The sequence below is a fragment of the Pseudorasbora parva genome, chromosome 17 (genome assembly GCF_024679245.1).
Source record: "Pseudorasbora parva isolate DD20220531a chromosome 17, ASM2467924v1, whole genome shotgun sequence".
NCBI lineage: Eukaryota > Metazoa > Chordata > Actinopteri > Cypriniformes > Gobionidae > Pseudorasbora > Pseudorasbora parva.
In genome coordinates, this window is record NC_090188.1 from 10,415,772 (window position 1) to 10,435,952 (window position 20,181).

Genomic DNA, 20,181 nt, shown 5'->3' on the forward strand with positions numbered 1-20,181 from the left:
TTTATTCCAAATTTTACAAGATAAGACTTTTAAAGTCATCTTAGCTTGCAAATTCTGTTGACATATTCCTCTATACATATAATCATTAACTATAACATACACAATATTTAAATCTTCTGGAAATATTTGAGATGTTCTTCAGTACTTCACATATCACATAGTATTTATCTTCAGTTGGAGATGCTCGAATATGAATGAATGTTTTAGTTTCAGTGGACATTCTGAATATATTCCGACCCACAATTTTGATTATTACAAGACAGCTGTCTTATTCAGGTTTAGAAAGATCAGAATTTTTACTTAATCTGGTTGAGAGAAAATACTATGAGAGAATATGACTTTTATAATGTAAAATATTTGCGCAATTAACCACCATATCTATGAAAAATAAACAATAAAAAATACAATAATTTCTCCTGTGTATCAGCATCCAAATTGCTCTTATTTATAAGCTGATGCAAAAGTGTTATTCAGCATGCCAGATGGTTGTCTCTGATTGTCACTGCATATTTGATGTCTTCACAATTCACACAACAGGAGACTGTTATTCTCTGCACATTTAAGACAAAGTCTTAGTTTCCCTCTCTGTTGTCTGTTCTTTTGTTTAGAGCTATAGAGAAAGCTAGTCTATTGAACTTCCCTATTGAAAAGAAGGACAACCCCTGTACAGAATACTACAGCCCTTTGAAAACTTTGTGACCTGAATCTTTTCCCTGCATTATGTTTGTCACCGTAAAAACTATACGCTTGCATTTTTCTCCAGTCGATGGATGTCAAAACAGGGCCAATGCATTATGCATATAGCATTACTGATTTAAAGTGTTTACTTGTCAGCTTGAGGAAATGCAAAAGTGTCAAGTCATGTGAATTCATACTCTTGTCACTCCTGCTTGTATTTCATGGCATTTCGCATAAAAGGTTTTCAGGATCCACTTCACCAGTTTTATGGTAACAAAATGAACAGCATATAAAATTTATACCTGCTGGTTGATGGAAGGCAGCAAATGCTAAATATGCCTGAGCTGACCCTTAGAAGTGGATGATCTATATTTCACTGTTTTAGACTAGCATGACAGTCCACTCATATACAGCCTCAAACTCTACAATATGTTCACTACATTTAGAATTGTACAAAGAACATCGTATTTTTGCCTGACTGTTATGCCAATGGTTTTGTAGAGCTTGAATCTTTTATTTATTTTGGCACTGTAAGCAGAGTAGAATTTGACAGTGTCTTTCCTCTTTCTCTTCCAGGTTTCACACCTCCGGGGATGGATAGGTCATCTCCAGATAACAGTCCAGTGCACGGCTTAGTGCGGCAGGCATCCGTCACCACGGGATCAAACATCCCGATCATAACTGAACTTGGTGAGATGCGACTGCAGTCAAACTGCTAACATGTCAAAGTCAAGTGTGATTAGAATCTAAACTCTCGTATCAAGCAATACTGATGTGTTCCTTATGAAGTGTGTGTCTGTGATGTGTGTAATGGCACACCTGAATATTTCACCGACTGGCTCAAAGTTGCGTCCTTAACAGTTGTGCCTTTAATGCACTGGAAGAGACCTAGACTTATAGGGAGAGAAAAACAAGCATGTAGTAGCAAAATGGATTCATTTATAAATAACAATGAGGGTGGCACTATTCCCATGGTAGGGGGACTCATGAAAGTTTTAGATCTCTGAGGGCACTAAAGCACCAGAGACCGGTCGCTCCAACTCTCCACTGACCCAATTATAGCGTGTTACACCAGAAAGGCTACGAAACAGAATGGGCCTTACAGACACTTAAAACTTCATGCAAAGCATGCTATTCACACACACACACACACGTTCTGCTGGGACATACATGAGATCCAGAAGTCCTCCTCCCAGAGGGGTTATAAAATCCTACATCTGAGACATACAGGGCCTGGTTTACTAAAGGTTTGCTGGCATTTTCATATAGAGGTGAAACAATAATAATAATAAAAAAAGCTCTTTATTTTACTCATTTAATCATTATAATCTTGTATAAAGGCTCATCATGTCATGTGTTAATAAAGACATTGACGAATAATTGATATTGACTCATCTAAAGCTAGAGTTTGACATTGAGGTGTTTTTTTTGTACAGGGACCATATACAATTTTTAACATAAGTTTCCATTCCATGCATTGTACTGGGTTTAGCCAATGGCTAATTTTCACATGCAGTCCCCTGGTAGGTCAATGTAAATAGATAAAATAACACTTACAATACCAACGTATAATAAAACATACATACACGCATATACTATCGGGGCCCAAAACAAACAAACAAGAAATCAATCAACCTGCAACCTGGTCAATGTTTGCAGATTTGGTTCGAGTTTAAGAAAGATTTTAGGTTCAATTTAAAAAGGCCAGTCGATTTACATTCTTTTATATTCTCTGATAAGGCATTCCAGTGAGTATTAGCTTTCACAGCAAGACGATAAATCCAAACCAGAATGACGGATGGAATAACACAATTACTTAAAGAGAATGATCTAGTAGATCTCACAGAGTTTTTAGAACGAAACTCTAAAAACCACTAAAAACTCTACAAAACCACAAAGTACAGAAGGATTTTTTTTTATTTGATTTATTTAAATTTTAAAACAAGTACAGTCAGGCCCAAAATACCATTTCATACATTTAAAAAAACAAAACTGTCGAGGATAAAATACACAAAAAAGCCATAGGCTTATTTCCATTGTGGTCCTCAGAGTTCAAAATTTTATAAACCATACACAAATTTGAAAGTGTAAAATTGTCAAAACTCAAAAAATATATATTTTTCTGAAATCCTACAATAGTGAAGATGATTTTTATAATATATATTTTTAAAGTGTTTATATATGGATTTTAAGGATTTAGTCACATTTTCCCCACAGTTTCACTAGCTTAACCCCAACATGTATGACAGTATAAAATATGAGAAAAGATTATAGCATTTAAAAAAAAAAAAATCTTAGCTACATTCACAGAAAGATTAGATTAGATTAGATAAGATAGACTTTTATTATTGCAAAGGAAATTTGTCTTGGACACAAAATACATTGTCTGCTGTTTATAAAAAAAACAAACAAACAAAAAAAAAACATTTAGTCCATACATGACTATCACTTAGACACACGCACTACATATACACACATGATCCCTTTAATACATACACAGACTACACTGTAAAAAAATATTTCAAAAATAAGTTACCTGGTTGCCTTAAAATTTTGAGTTCATTGAAATTAAAATTTTCAGTTAATACAATGAACATTTTTGAGAATCGACAAACTTTATTCAAATATTATTAAAAGATTTTGTAAGCATATTGGATGTTATATTTGTGATGACGCAGTGAAACATGTCGAATTGTAATTTTCATGAATTATCAAATTTTTTATGTGGTTTAGATACGATAATATTTTAAGTATCTATTTATTAAAATAATTTCCTTCGTTGTACTCAAGTTTTTTATTTCAATAAACTTAAAATTTTAAGGCAACCAGGTTATTTACTTTTTAAAGTTAAACCAACAATATATTTTTACAGTGTACCATCAAACAATCAATTTCACACTGCCCTTTAAACTACACACCTAATATTTAAAATACCATTACACCTCTAAAATACCTCACAGAGGTATTTAAAAAACAAAAACAAACAAACAAAAAAACTTCTCTTCAGTGTAATAATGAGCTAGAAGCTCTTTTAAGAAATTGTTGAGATACTATTTTCAGACTCTTGACAGTGTCACTTGCCACTTGTTTATAGTGATGTGAATTGGTTATTTCTTAAATAAATATTCACATTGTTTTTCCTAAGCTACTCAGATAATAATGGCTAACAGGAAAGGTGCTCTAAAAATGAATTCAAAATAGAGTAAAACAGTAAAAGACCCACACATTTAGCATTCACATACGTACTCTGAGTAATTAGTCAGTAATGGAATAAAGTGTCCCTGTTACACGTTACATGTAGTTACAATAGTAATTGTTATAAGTTGTGCAGAATTAGATTCAACTAACTCAAAGCTACACCTTAATCCTAAACCTAACCCTATAGTAAGTATAGTTTATTATTCAGTTTAATTTATAATTACACTAACACAGACACCTTAAAATAAAGGGTGTACTTTATTACAGTCTAATAAGTACTTAGTATTAAGTACTAAGAAATATTAATTAGCTGTGTACTTACTATAGGGTTAGGTTTACGATTAGTTTCGTTGTAGGGTTAGTTGAATGTAATTATGCATAATTTATAGTTATTACTACATGTAACGTTTAACAAGGACACTGAAATAGTGTAACCAATATCCCATAATTAAATGGTATCAAAATCAATGGTAAAACTACCATTCAGAAGTTTGGTGGTCAGGAGGTTATTTTATTTTTGAAAGAAATGGGCACGTGTATGCGTGTGAACAAACTTCTCCCTTTTTTGTATTACAATTAAATGATGACAAGAAAGTTGTTGTATAATGTTATATGTTGTGTAAAACGTATGTCTTCTTGTTATCATTAAATTGTAATTTAAATATATGGGCCAATAGTCATCCTCTAGATGTCGGTATCACCATCAGTCATTTAAAGAACTCGTATAAATCGACCAATATTGAACTTTGACTGTTTTCATGTAGCATCACCAGAAGTCCCAGCTTCCTAAAGCTTTTTTTCAATCCTTTTTTTTCCCTCATATTCTTGTCGCACAGCTTTGTCTCATCTGTTGGAAGTTCTATTCAGTTTGAAAATGGTTTGTCTAATTGTAGCATAACATAATTCACTGCTACTTTTTGAAACGCATCTTTATCAGCAGATTGCCAGCAAACCGGACATTTTCAGTTCTCTAGTCAAGCGAATCATTGACCGTCAATGGAGCTTTTGGTAAATCAGGCCTGCAGCTTCTGTGCTGCAATAGGTGCGATTACACAAGAAACATGGAAAAACATGTTTTGAAATTTGTTTTTCTGTTCTAAATGGTCCATAGTAATCTTTCCCCTATTTGCAGCGCAGTAGATACCTAAGCTTGCACGACATCCCCGTTATCATGAACAAACACGGCTGAACTGTTCCATGGAGTTCTTACAGAAACGCTTCATCCTGACACTTTACCTTTAGATTTCTAATCCCACTCTTGACATGATACTCTCGTTTATGCTTTCTTTTTTTCTGGCTTTGAACTTGTTTCAATAACTGTCTCCCCTCAACACTGTTTTATCATCATTAGCTAAGCCTGGCAAACTACTGCCTTTGGTTTCATTCAGTCAGGAAAAAAACAGTGGAACCAACATACAAATGATAACAGAACTGGGTAAGCTGTGCCTTTGTCCTCCGCTACTCTGATGCACTGCCTCCTTCATCGGCTTGTCTTGATTTCTCTCGCTGCAGCTGAGGCCTGCTCCCATGGCATCACTTTGAACACATTTTTATCCTTAGTTCTGGTTGAAATTGACTGTCTTGTTTTTGGCCTTTTTTTAAGGATTTTTTTTCTTTCTTTCTCAGAGCATCACTAGGCCTTTGATCATGCGAGTCTGTCCTTGTGGCTGTTTCCATAGCATCTCCCTGCAGTTCAATTCTCTGGCCCGGGCTCCTTTTCATCAGCGGCCTGTCTGAAAGACTGACATTTCTCTTCCTTAGCTCACAGGAAGTCTGGGAAGAAATCAAATTAGAAAAAAAAACACACAAAAAAACTCCAGATCAAACCTAGCTTTAAGCTGTTTATTTTTATTTATTTATTTTGGGGCTGGCCCTAATCTCTAAAGCATAGATTTTGAAAGGGGGTGAAACAAAGATTGTGCAAGGCTGTGTTCAAACCGAGTGGGATTTCAGAGCATTGTCTCTATACATTGGCCGCTGAGACCATAAACAATAGCCTTAAAGCAATGTAACTGCTGCTGCTTTGACCAAAGATACCAATTTTTTGTATCAAGCGTGTTATTTTATATAAGTGGACCTAAATTCTTACATTCTGTCTAATAAAAGAGATCTCCATTACTCTACGGTGCCATTTTGGCAATTGTTCATCACTAAAAAGTAATAGTTTACCCAAAAATAACAATTCTGTCATCATTTATAAACCCTCATGTTGTTCCAAATTTTTTTTTTTGGCATCACAAAAGGAGACATTTCAAATAATTATTCTAGTTATTCTTTTCCATTACAATGAATGGGGATTAGGCTTTCAGGTTCCAAAAAGGATACAGAAGCTTAATAAAGGTATGTCATAATGTTTGTACTCTATATTCCAAATCTTCTGAAGTCATACAATAGATTTGTGTGAGAAACAGATAAAAATGGAAGTCATTATTTACTGATAATCTTCCCCTTATTTGATTTATTAACCACAGTTACTAGATCATTGAGTCTGTGAACTATACAGTTTTGTGAAGTGGAAGCGAACAACGAATTGATGAGATCTGACTAAAAAAAAACAATCCATTTGTAGATCAAACAGCACTACTACTACTACATGCAATCTATAGTTAGGTTGGAAGATTTTTTTTTTGTGATTTAATTATTTAAATTTCAGTATTTTTAATAATACACATTTGGATGAGTAATTGATGACAGAATTTATTTATTTTTTAATCAAGTTGGATTCCACCATTTTTGGGGGGTACTGCATTGTGCAGATATCAATATTTCAATATATATGATTCTCCAGAATGCATGCCCACTGACGTGCATGCATTTTTATTATTTATGATCATTATTTATTTGACTTCATGGACCCATTTACCAATGTTTGGTGAGACACGACTTCACCATTTGCAGGACATTTGTTGTTAAACTTCTCTCTCTGTACTGCAGTGAATGACTCCAACGTTCAGTTTTTGGACCAAGACGACGATGATGACCCAGATACGGAGCTGTATCTAACCCAGCCGTTTGCCTGTGGTACCGCATTTGCCGTTAGCGTGTTGGACTCCCTGATGAGTGCGGTGAGTTAGTGGCTAAACAGCTGCCACGTTGACACCTATTTACTGATTTGAATTCCTTTAAACAGATTAGCATACATAAATCCTTTAAAGAAATTATCCCTGCTGAATAAGTAGATTCAGATCCTTTAATTGTGTGAAGGATTCTTCATATTATCTACTAGGCTTCAGATGATCTTTCCGTTCGCATTCAAAAGCAGCCAGTGATTTGGTGAACAAAGCAACCTGTCAAAAGGTGCACAGTCATTTCTCTCCCATCATGGCATGTCATATAGAATTACATGAAGGCATGTCTCACTGCTAATCCTCTGAAATAATGTATAGGAAAGAGACATCCTCCGGCTGTGCAGTGCTTTAGATGTAGGGCTCAGACGTTACCAGTAGGCAGAGGTTGGTAAATGAAATGCCACATTGATCAGACAGCACTGTCAGCAGCGGTGACATCAAAAGGAAAGTTGTTGCCAAGACTCCTCATATAATGTGTCATGAAATGAACTTTCAAGAGTCTTATTAGATCTTTTAACAAGGTAAGTGCTCAAGTTTCTTTAATGGCATGCCTTGACACGCAATGTGGGCTGCTACGGGGTCCAAGAGCTCTAATCTTCTAACAATGTCATCTTGGGTAGATTAGGAAAGATACCTATTTTCCTTTTCCCCACGTCCCCCCACCACCACCTACGACCGCTGCTATCCCCTTATCCATATGATGGCTTAATTCCAGTACCTTTCACTTTGAGTGAAGCTAGAACAAAGCAGCCTTCAAGTGCATTTCACTGTGGACAAAGGTGAAGTCTGCTAATAGACAGCTCTCATCCATCATTCGGCTGAATGCTGCTGTCAGGGGCCCAGAGAGATGTCACTCTAGCACGAGCTCATGGCGACACGGCCCTCTGGTGCTCACAAAACGACCTCATGATCCTAGTAGAATCTTTTATTTTTACACGTTAATCATTTGACAACTTTATCATCAGTGACATTGAAGAACACTTGATGGACATGATCCACAAGTCAGAGATCACTTCGAGAGTCTAAAATACAAAATCCTCTTTAAACCTGCAATCTTAACTAAAAGTTTTAGGATTTAAAACGTAAAACACAGTACTGTTAAAATTTTGAGGTCAGTGATCATTTTTCAGCAAGGACATATTCAGTTAATCAAAAGTGACAGTAAAGATATTTACACGATAGCTACAAAATATCTAAAATTCAAATAAATGCTTGTCTTTTGAACTGTTCATTTAGTCTCATGGTTTCCTCAAATACAAAATGGTTTCAAAAATAAATATTAAATGTTTCTTGAGCATCAAATCACTTTATCAGAATGATTTCTGAAGGATCATGTGACACTGAAGACTGTAATTTATGTACATTTTTCAAATATCTGTACTGTACTGGAGTATTTTTATTTTGAGAAACAGTTTCTTTGACCTTCACTACAGTCCTAAGCATAATATCGTACTTTATATTCCACTACATTTCATAAAAATGTTTGAACTCAAGAAATCGTCACCCTCTCCAAGACTCAATAGTAATGTCCAAATCATGAATGAACTGATTCTTTTCAGTGAACCAGTTAAATTGGCTCGCAAATCAACAGTTCATTTGTGAATTGGACTGATCCGACTGCAGCTGTTCTCGAGTCAACAACTCACTGATCTGACTCAAAATGTTCAAAGAACCGGGAGAACCTCTGAGCTTGAAAATTAAGTTTCTAATGCTAAATTTTAGGATTAATTATTGTAAATGAAAATCAAATTTTCACTTAAAAATATAATATAATAAAATATTGCTTACGATCATTTCTTAAATATGCTTACCTGTGATTCAAAAACAAAAAACATGTTGGAGATTCTATTGGACTGTTATTTTTTTAATGATACTGCTAGGAAACACTTTATTCAGAAACATGTTTATATGTAATATTTCAGAATGTATCACCCAAACGTATTTTATGTCAAGTGGAAATGTTTTATATAATAATTTTAAATGTATGGATTGCGATATTGACCTTGTGTTGGTCATGTTAATAGCCCTAATGCAAACATGACATTAAACACTTAATAAACAAACAAACTCAAACTGTTGAAAAAAACTGCACTAGTGGTCTCAGACCTTTGGATCCCACTGTACAAGAAAAATGTCCACAACATGTTGTGTTGTCTATTCTTCATTGTATCTAATCTACAATTAGCTACAATAATGATAATTAAAATGTCCTCGTGTGCAAAACGCTCCCCTGTTAATCATGGCTGGTGTTACCAAAATGAATGTGCGTGGGGAGGAGACGACGGCAACAACAACAACAACAACAACAGCTGGCGTAATTGCATTCCCGTGTCTCTTCCCTTCCCAGGGAGTCAAATGAGAAGAGACAGATCAGGGTCTAGATAGCAGTATTCAGGACAGCTCCAAAATCCTGACTGTCTTGAGTTGTGACTCTAATGGTGCTCACGTCCGGATCCTCTCCTTTATTTTGGCAGACATACTTCAATGATAATATCCTCACCCTGATCCGGACGCTGGTCACGGGAGGCGCCACTCCGGAGCTGGAGGGCCTGTTGGCTGAGGAGAACGCACTGAGAGGTGGCTACAGCACGCCACAGACACTGGCTAACAGGGACAGGTGTCGGGTCGCCCAGCTGGCCCTGTACGATGGGCCCTTCGCAGACTTGGGGGTAAGTGGACGGTTAAGAGGAGCTGACACATTTTGGCACTTTGCCCAACAGGGCTCGTTCCCCATCCGACACCACCTCTGCCCGCTAATGCAAAGTGAATGAGCTGAACATGCAAAGTCTGTGGGTGAAAAATAGCGTTCCCTTAAATCATGATATTTCTCTATCCGAGTAAGAATGCCACACATTTCACTATAGCAGTGTAGACATTGTACTAGGATACAAATGCAGATGAGACAAAACAACACCTGCTCTTGCAGAAGTTGGTTTTGTCATGCCTAAAATAAGCATAAGTTGATTTGAATGCTATGAATGAACGCTTAAAGCCCTATTTTCTGTTCTTTTTTCAGGATGGTGGTTGCTACGGAGACTTATTTTGTAAAGCATTAAAAACATACAACATGCTGTGCTTTGGAATCTATAGATTGCGAGATGCACATTTAGGTGCACCAAGCCAGTGCACAAAAAGGTGAGCTGTCCAGTTGACCTATTGACCTTGATGTCTGAACGGTTTTAGTCCCGTATTCCACTAGGCATGTAATCCAGCTTTAGTACTGAGTAATAACAGTGAAACCTACATTTTTCCTATAAACTCCCTACCTAGGCAGCATAGAGGAACACCTGAAACAAATCAAGTTTATGCATGCTTATATTATACACTAATGTTTAAAATTAGTCATTTTGATTCAGCAAGGACACATGAAATATAGACATTTACAATAGCTGCTTTTCCACTGTAGGGCCAGTCGGTATGGATATGGTTTCATTTTCCACTGTAGAGCTGATAACAGAGCTCTTTGGAATGTAATACAAATGCGTCAGTCATTACCTTGGTAACGCAAGAGTTTACGGAGATATGAGATGTATACAGCAACTAGAGTATCAGATATTTCTATTATTAACTTGTGTTTACTTCGCTCAAATAGTGCTTAGGCAGGTGCAGAGAAACTGGTAGCCGGGCAACAGAGAAGTGACCAATCCTGAGTGGCGACGGCACTAAGCATATTCTACCAGTTAGCCAACCGTGCTGAGAACTCAGGGCTATGAATGGTTTGTAATTGTGCCGTGCCGAAACAAGCTCAAGTGGAAATATAACCGTTCCCTACCATTTTTAGAGCTGTTCGGCCCAACAGTGGAAAAGCAGCTAATGTTACAAAAGATTGGTGTTTTAAAAAAAATGCTGTTATTTTAAACTTTTATATTCGTCCAGGAAATCTCAAAAATGTATCTCATTTTCCACTAAAACATTAAGCAGCACAACTGTTTTTAACATTGATAATAATAACAAATGTTTCATAAGCACCAATATTAGATTGATTTCTGAAAGACGTGACATTTGAGAAATAAATGACATTGTAAACTAATATTAAAATAGTCTGATAGTCCTAAAGTTTTGCACTTTTCTTTTTCTTATCCGCGCGAAGGCTGGAATGGGAGAACATTTTTAAAAATACACTTTTTTGTTTAATTTTATTTTACAATTTGTTTAATATTATTTGAAGTGCAAAATGACAAATATCACAAAATCAAAACAAGTGAAGCAAATGCTTTATTTCCTCTTACATGAGATGTAATTTTTCAATGTGCACAGATATGTCATCACAAACCCGCCTTATGAGTTTGAGCTGGTGCCCACGGACCTGATCTTCTGTCTGATGCAGTTCGACCACAACGCGGGCCAGTCCCGAGCAAGCTTGTCCCACTCCTCCCATTCCTCTCATTCATCCAGCAAGAAGAGTTCGTCTGTTCACTCCATCCCTGCCACGAACCGACAGAACCGCAGCAGCAAAGCTCGCGAAGCCCGGGACAAACAGAAGTATGTTTATCTCTTTTTAACCCAGTAGAGTGAGTGTGTGTGTTTGTTAACCTCTGTGGTTTTAGCACACTTCAAACGGAAAGGATGCTGTGTGTGTGTTGTTGTTCTGTTTGTTTGTGTGTTTGCCTCATTGTTATGTGCATGTGGCCCTCGCCTTGACCACACACACCTCTGATCATCATCACATTGCCAGGTCCATGCCAGCATCAGTCTGCATATCGCTGCTGCACATGTACTGTACAAACACAATCAACCTAATTTTGAAATTTTAACTGTATGAATGATTAATATTAGTATGAAATTTGCAGGTCCCATGCAGACCTCTAGAAATGTTTGGTTAATATTTATTGTTAAGCTTGTGTATAGTTAATATGGATCATTTTCAGTAAGGAAACAGCATTAGTTCATTTCTTGCCTTCATTGTTATATGTCATTGTTATGTGTTTGTGTGTGTGTGTGAGAACTGCAAATTGCATCATCATGTTTTTAGTCTGTGTTAGTGGCTTATTTTTAGTTATGCTTAGTGATTTTTTATTTATTTTTATGTTCCAGGTAGGGTATAGAGACATTATCATGGCCTATATAGTTTCACACCATCCCTTCATGCCTTGCAGGTGCAGAAGCCCTTATTGAGTTTATTTATCGTGGCATTTGGATAATTTAATTTGGGATAATTTAAAATGACCAGAAATCTTTATCATCTAGATATACAGTCTTCATAAAACTGTAGAGATTAATCTCTCATCAGAATGGAGGAGCTGCAAGGCATTGTGGGATGCTGTAAAACCCTGCATTGATTTCAGTGCTTGTTACGATGCGTGCCTACAAGTTGCAATTCAACAGGTATTAGAGTTTGTAGGATATTCCCCCGTGAGAGAAAAAAGTAGGTTATATTAGTTCATATTTGAAAAGCAAATATTTTATTTTAAAGAGTAGATCCATTGTTTTCTTTAGCTCCAAAAATTAAGTGTTAAAAAGTACTTTGAATAGTTTGTAAATCTTACTGAATTTATAGTTGCAGAAGTAAAATATATATAAAAATAATAATCATTCCCCATTAGTGTAAAATAAAGATGGTTATAATTTTTTTATGAATATGTTAACCAGACTAAAAATGTAGACATATGATGTCAGTTATTCTGTTTGAGACCTGTTACTTGCCTTAAACACTGTAAAACTTACATAGACCACTTTTTTTTCTAAAGTGCAACAAGGATGAATAGAATGGGCCCAGGTATGCAAGTTAATGATTCTGCATGATACAGCACCTGTTGTGGGATCTTTAAATCATAACTTTGTCCTTTGTGGAGCACTGTTATGAGAGGGGATTTTGATTTTACTTTCCAAGGAAATCATGCCTACTTTTCACCTTTGCTTTCTAACCGAAAGCAAATGGCTGCTGCTACTGCCTAACTCTTGTCATGCTCAGGACCATCCCAGCATTGCATGCTCTCTATACCTCTGTCCATCCGATAGGTTCCAGTGATCTCTCTCAGTAGTCCCCTTGAATTATTTCAGTTCCTCTCCTTCAGTTCATTTACCTCTCATTAGGTTTTCTTTCTTTCTTTCTCTAAGTCAAACTGCATTGTGTGAGAGGTCAGTGTGTCTGCACATTATTCCTGCAGGTAGTTTATCAAAATGTGTTTGTTTGTTACGTCATCCAATCCAAAAATGGTATTTGAAAAATGCGCATTCTGATTGGTTGAGTCATTTTCAAAGCCATTTAATTAAAGGATTTGTTCACTTCAAAATGTAAATGTCCTGATAATTTACTCACCCCTATCATATCCAAGATGTTCATGTCTTTCTTTCTTCAGTCAAAAAGAAATGAAGTTTGTGAAAAACATTCCAGGAATACAATGGACTTCTATGGCAACCAACAGGTTGAAGGTCCAAATCAATGCAGTTTCAAAGGGCTTCGAATGGCTTCAGAGGCTCTGCATGATCTAGCGAAAACATTGGCCATTTTCAAAACAAACAAAAAAATTACATTTGATGTATTTTTTTTTTAACCTAAATTGCTCATCTTGAGCTGCTCTGCGATACACCACCGATTGTTTGATCATGTCAGGAAGGTCAGGCTAGATGTAAGCAGAAGTACCGCCCCGTGTTTACACTTTGCACATGTTAATCCTTTAGCAAAAAAAAGGTTAAACAATGATGGCGGATGATTTTGAAAGAGCGTTTGTATTAGACTTTGCACGTTCGCTTGGGGCAGTAATTCTGCCTATGTGTAGCGTGAACTATCCAACATGATAACACAATTCGTGGCAAGTCACAGAGCAGTGCAAGATGAAAAATGTTGGTATATTCATTTATAGATCGATGATTTCACTAGATAAGACCCTATTCCTCGTCTGGATTTGCGTAGAGCCTCTGAAGCCCTTCGAAATTGCATTGATTTGGACCTTTAACCGGTTGGTTGCCATTGAAGCTGATTATGTAGAGAAAAATCCTGGAAGGTTTTCCTCCAAAAAGTAATTTATTTTCAACTGAAGAAAGATATGAACATCTTGGATGAGATGGGAGTAAATTATCAGGAAATTTTCCTTTTGAACTAATCCTTTAAATCTTAAAATGAAATGATTAGTAATAGACCGTTACATAAAAAGCTAAAAAATGCAGATTTAACTACTTATTATATGTAACTCTGGACCAGTCGCACGGGTATATTTGTGGGTCAAAATTTTAGATTTTTCTTTAAAGGAATAGCTCACCCAAAAATTGTCATCATTTGAAGATGTTCCACCCTCATGTTGTTCCAAATATGTATGAGTTTCTTTGTTCTGCTGAACACAAAATAAGATATTTGGATAAATATTTGCAACCAAGCAGATATAGCAACCATTGACTACCATAGTAGGGGGGAAAAAATACTATGATAGTGAATGGTTTTTCTATCTGTTTTGTTACAAACATTCTTCCAAATATCTTATCTTGTGTTCAGTAGAACAAAGAAACTCGTACAGGTTTGGAACAACATGAGGGTGAGTAAATGACAATTTTCTTTTTTGGGTGAATTATACCTTTAATGCCAAAAATCATTAGGATATTAAGTAAAGATCATGTTCCATGAAGATATTTTGTAATTTCCTACCATAAATATTTCAACAAAAAATTATTAATAATATGCGTACATAAGGACTTCATTTGGACAACTTTAAAAGTGATGTTCTCAATATTTAGATTTATCCTATCAAACTATACATCAATCAGCTTTCAGATGATAAATCTCAATTTCAAAAGATTTACTGGTCCAGGGTTACATGCTGTATTTGATTAAATTTAAAATTCAGATTTTTTTTAAAAATTCATTGCAAAGATTCACAAACTCCATTATCTCTTGATATGTTAATTATAATTAATTGTGCACATATTTTCTTTCATTAAATGTAAATAGAATTTTTTAATTGTCAATCCGCAATCTCCAGATATTGGTTGATTAACCTGTCTGGACAATATTGCTAACTGTTAATGACACATTGGTGGCTTTGTGTCATTCCCAATAACATATTTTGCTGGAAGTAAGATTAATATACTCTACAACCTTTTTTTTTTAAACGTAGATTTGGTCCATTAAAAGTTCCCCACTCAAACCAGGCGAAAGTGGTTTCATGTTCCGCTCTCAGCCTAAATTCACCTCAAATATCTGTGTGAGAGGGGAACCATGATGAGCGTCCCTGTGCTGTTGAAATTGGCTCTTTTAACCCTTGCAGAGCCACAGGATGTCTCCGGGCAATGTAAGTTCCAGCATCAGTAGTAAACTCAAGGGAATGGAGCGAGGTGGCTGACTCCTTGCACCACCTCAGGCACAGCTCCACTTACATCAAACGACTTCGCCGTGACACACTTCCCCCCGTGGCTTGTCGCAGCCTGACACTCCAAGGTGTGCAGCACATTTCAAGTTGGAGAAATAGTTGAAAATGTTGGAGTGCTGGAAAATGACACCGCCGAGGAGAATGTGACTATGATGAGGACAGATGCCGGCCCTGCGCATGGCTTAAGTCCTTGTAGGAGACATTTCGGAATAAAACATCTAATTCCACATGATAACGTGCTCGGATACACGTCTTGATACAGTCATTCATTTTGGCTACAATATGCCCTTGTTTGAAGGCTGTACATGCTTTTTACATACCGTACATTTCGCTGCCTCATGAAATCAGTAATAGGTCCAACAATGTGTTTCACCCTGTGTCTTTCTGAATGTGAATGAAATTGTATGTGTAGAGAGAGAAAGAGAGCCTGGTATTCTTTCTTTTTTTTTAAGAGAGATGCATAACCCTGCTTTAAAGACCTGATATTAACACTATTTCTCTCGTCCTCTGCTTCTCTCCCGCTCGGCTGTCTCACAGAAAAGAGATGGTTTACAGATGAAGCAGAAAATGCATACCCAAGGAACATTCAAATCAAGCCCATGAGCACTCACATGGCCAACCAAGTCAATCAGTATAAATCCACTAGCAGCCTGATTCCACCTATCCGAGAAGTCGAAGATGAATGCTGAACGAATCCCCAGCCTTTACCATCACGGAGGGACTTGGGTCATCCTGCTGTAAAAGATGAGCGCTAATTGTAAAACGATGACTGATGATGACGGAGACACATTGTTCTTCCCTTGTTCGAATCAAGGGTCTGAAGCGATCGAAAAATGGAAGGGACTTCCTATGTGTATACCTTTAATGTTACTTCCATACTTTTATATATGTATACATAGTGATGTACATAATGACAATCAAGTAAGGATTGTACAGCCCCTAGCACTTTTTGAAATTATGTTAACAGGCAAACAAAAGAAGAAGAAAAAAAGTACTTCCTGTGATTCTTTGCAATATCTCACCTCTGCCGTGACCTGACTCCATGCAGAGGGTGCTATAATGGAGGATGAGGGTCACCGTCGTTCACTTCATCCAAACACTACCCAAAGATTAGCCCCGCCGATTGAGTTGCGTATCCGTCGTCCATTTCATTTTGCACTAGCGCGTAATAACTCGAGCACTGCTCACGGAAGAGTCAAAGCTTACCCTCGGTTCTCCTCTGAGTTTGAGGCTGAAGTCACAGACTGAGGCTGTTCAACGAATGGCTTTGTTCAGGGAAACGAGCGTTTGCGTGACTGTATCCATGCATGGTGTGTGCCGAAGGCTGCCTGAACGTTTGGCTCAGGAAAGGATGCCCATTTCCATCCCTACAGGCATGCACGTATACACATGGAAATGTTTGCTGTACCTAATGCAAATGGTCGTCCCAACGTAGCTCTTCGGAATTGGCAATACATTGAGGATATGCACTACTTCTGTTGATGTCTTTCCATCATACATGACTGTTGATTTAGGAAACTGTCTGTGATCAAGGCTTGTAACATGTTTGTTTGCGTCTGCGGCTCTGCTATTAATACGACTGAATGAAACGCTACTGTCACCTGCTGATAATTCAACAATGATTGAGCTTTTTACGCCGACATGAAAAATACACAATTGAAAATGCCACATATTGCGAAAAGTGGGCATCATTGGTTCCTCCTTTTGGTGTAGCCACTGCCTGACACAGAGTTGGTACAGGGGCGGAAAAGTGCTTGGATGTTCCCTGTGACCAACTGTGATGCCTTAAACTCTAGACCGAATGAATAAGCTCAATCATGATGTTCAATTATCAGTCAAAGTTGTACCTTGTGGATGAGTCTTGCTGTGGACTGAATGAATCTGAACGTCACTCACTTCTATCAAGGCTACACGACTATGTTGTACCTTTAAAGTAGAACGTATACTGATACATATGCTTCACAGACCTTTGAACTTTGCTTCAAGTGCTCTGTCAGATTTATACATAAGTACATACTTATTTTTTATCCATGAGCGTAATCATTTTGTACTTATTTTTATACATATCAGAGAACTTTATTTCTAAATGTATCTTAAAGATATCTTAATAGCTACAGTGCACAGCAGTTCAGTTTTACCCCTGACAACAAAACAACATATCACATAACATCAACCGGGACGTGTCAAAGATCTGTGAACCCGAGTCAAGACGGTACAGTTTCAGCTTTCCATCTGGAGTGCTCTTTGATACTCACACGGGCTGCTTTGAAGGACTTCGAGCTCTACTACTAAAACAGCATATATGCTTTCATTTTCATAAGCTAACAGAGGTGAAAACCAATACTGAATGACACTTTTCTGTAATTCCAGATAAGCTGATGTTGATCTTCAGACAGACATGAACTCAGAGATGTGCATGAGGAGGGGCTCTGCTCTTTCTGTAACGAGGGTAGAGTTATAGTAATATTAGCGATGTTTGACCTAAATTAGGTCTGGGTAAAGAGAAGAGCATGCTGAAGTACTTGTGCAAACATAATTTGATCAGATCAGCAGCAAGCTAATAGCCATATGATTGTAGATGCAAGAAGAGACATTAGCACATGTCCATCCATTGAGCAAAAGATATCAATCTGGTGTATAAATTCTGCCCCCTCTAGTCCACATTTATTTTCTCGAGTAAAAGGATCTCTGCTTTATTGTTTGTCTATTGGACAATTAGGCTGTCCTGAAGTGATTTTCTGAATTGTGGTTACATTGGTGTTACACTTTGTAGCAAGTAGATTTCTAAATGATTAAAAAATAATAATACTAATGTGAGTAAACTGTATGTATAATTGGATTGTCAACATACTTGCTAGCCTGAAGAAAAAAAGAAATCCATTGGCGTTAATGTCCAATTTATTTGATATTATTTTCTTCTATGTAAAGTCCTTTTCCTGTAATGAAGCTACATTACAAAGGCAGATGGCGTGATAAAGACAGCAGGTTTCATTTGATGAGAAGAGTGTAGATGCACGTTGAGGGAAGCAGAATGCATTTTTAACCAATGATTATTTACCATCAGGTTCTTACATTCCATTTTGTCATCAGCATTTAAATCCATTACTATCACAGAGTTTGAAAACGTCAAAACCGGTTGTTTGTTTACAGAGCTTTTTCTTTTTTTCCACATACTCAGGTAGCTATCCTGATGACAAAACTACTAAATAAAGCTGGCTTACATTTTCTTGTTACCTTTCGTAGCCCTAATGGCGGTAAGAGGCTATACTGATATTTTCTTCTCCACTGCAACAAATGTGCAATGTTTTAGTATCATGCAATTTATTTGTACATCTTGTGAAGATACTACAGTGTACACATATCAGAGTTTCTACAGTGCCATGAAATGTATCTGTCTACCAGCATCAGTCAGTCATTGGTTGGTACCAGTGTATGAATATTGTGGCATCTAATACTAGCATGGAGAACATCCAAGCCATCCTTGCCTCCATGCCAGGACAGTGCCAGGCAGTGCAGGAAGACCAAAGGAGGAACGCCGTAAGACCCACTAGAGCGAAAAGTGGCATTCAAACAGGCATATGACACGTGCCTATGCAAGCTGCTAAAATTCTAGCACCTTGGTTATGAATAGTGAAAGTACAAAAAAAAAAAAAGAGGTACAGCAATGGCTGATAGATGCTGGGTAGAACTGACTATGATGTTTATTTCGATCACCTGTCATTGTATTCAAGAGTGTTTTAATTAAAGTAACATATAAAGCAACCTTACTGATGTGCTATGTAATACACAACTGTCATATTTTGGCTATTTTATTCTACTGTAAAGGACAGATTTAAGTTTTAGAAACTGTATAAAGAAAATACACTGTAACAGAATAAAGGAGGGGAATTAAGTCTTAACATGCTGAACTTGCATATGGATTACTGTTTTGTTACTGTCTTTTCTTCCACTTCAATAAATAATCAAAACATCCATATATACATGTAATTATTGGCATATTCATTACAGGATAAAGGAGTTGCTCATAGCAGATTATGACTGATTTGTCTACCAGACGTGAAGAAATTGATGGTGCTGAAGCTGATCTACCTGACTGTCAAATATAACCTGCTGATAAACATACTGTCTTGTACAAAAAGTTTGTACATAAATTGTACATGGTTTCTTTTTGTATTTTCTCAATTAAAATGGATGTATTTGTGTTCTACAGGTGACTTATATTGCGTCATGATTTTCACTCGACATTTGAACAGAAACAATATTGTTACGCTACCAAAAAAAGAAACGGTGTATTGGATGCAGGGAACACACCTTTTCCCAAACATCTGCTAACATTTAAAAAGATGCTTAGAATGACGGATAACAACCCATCTCGCTGTTGAATTACTGCACATATTGCTTACAAAAGAATGTGAGGATTTCAATTTCATGTCTTATGTCTACAAAGACATGCTTTAAGAATTACAGAACACATTAACTATGTGCACAACACAGCATTCTTTGGGTTCAGTCTTAAAAAAAAGCCTTTTCTACGGAACGATATTAGTCTGATTACGTGCCTCGTTCCTTTCAAAACTAAAGATTTGAGCTTGACCCACCAAAGCCGAAATAAAGAGGAGGAAGTAGAACAGATGTTGGCTGCGCTCCTGATTTGTAGGCTGATAAGGGTGGCACCCTGTAGGTTTAAATTTATGGCTTGTTAGTAAGGACTGGCCCCTTTGTGAGATGTTTTCAAAATGATTGATTTACAATAAAGTGGCTCCCTGTGTGTGCACGCAAGCTGAACTGATTCAGATCGATTCGAGTGAAATTGATTGATCAGCCATTTAACTTGGCAGTATGTTTACTGAACGAACCCATGCAAGACCTATTCTCCCAGTCTCTTGCAATAAAACAGAAACGAGCCACATACAACAAAAACATTTACACTGCTTCTA

The 20,181-nt window shown here is 36.8% G+C and overlaps 1 protein-coding gene across 25 annotated transcripts in view; it reads left to right on the forward strand.

The window, feature by feature from the left end:
* Positions 1-19,451, forward strand: part of kcnma1a (potassium large conductance calcium-activated channel, subfamily M, alpha member 1a) — a 235,492-nt gene extending 216,041 nt beyond the window's left edge. For 9 of the 25 annotated variants that reach the window (XM_067422357.1, XM_067422367.1, XM_067422358.1 and 6 more), the window contains 8 exons: positions 1,255-1,368; positions 5,228-5,311; positions 6,811-6,941; positions 9,419-9,613; positions 9,961-10,079; positions 11,202-11,426; positions 12,632-12,660; positions 15,782-19,451. In XM_067422357.1, coding sequence (XP_067278458.1) covers positions 1,255-1,368; positions 5,228-5,311; positions 6,811-6,941; positions 9,419-9,613; positions 9,961-10,079; positions 11,202-11,426; positions 12,632-12,660; positions 15,782-15,933 — 1,049 coding nt within the window. In that variant the 3' untranslated portion in view covers positions 15,934-19,451. The remainder of the gene's footprint in view (positions 1-1,254; positions 1,369-5,227; positions 5,312-6,810; positions 6,942-9,418; positions 9,614-9,960; positions 10,080-11,201; positions 11,427-12,631; positions 12,661-15,781) is intronic. The other 16 variants (XM_067422361.1, XM_067422374.1, XM_067422362.1 and 13 more) reach the window with 3 other exon arrangements.
* Positions 19,452-20,181: the final 730 nt, after the last annotated feature.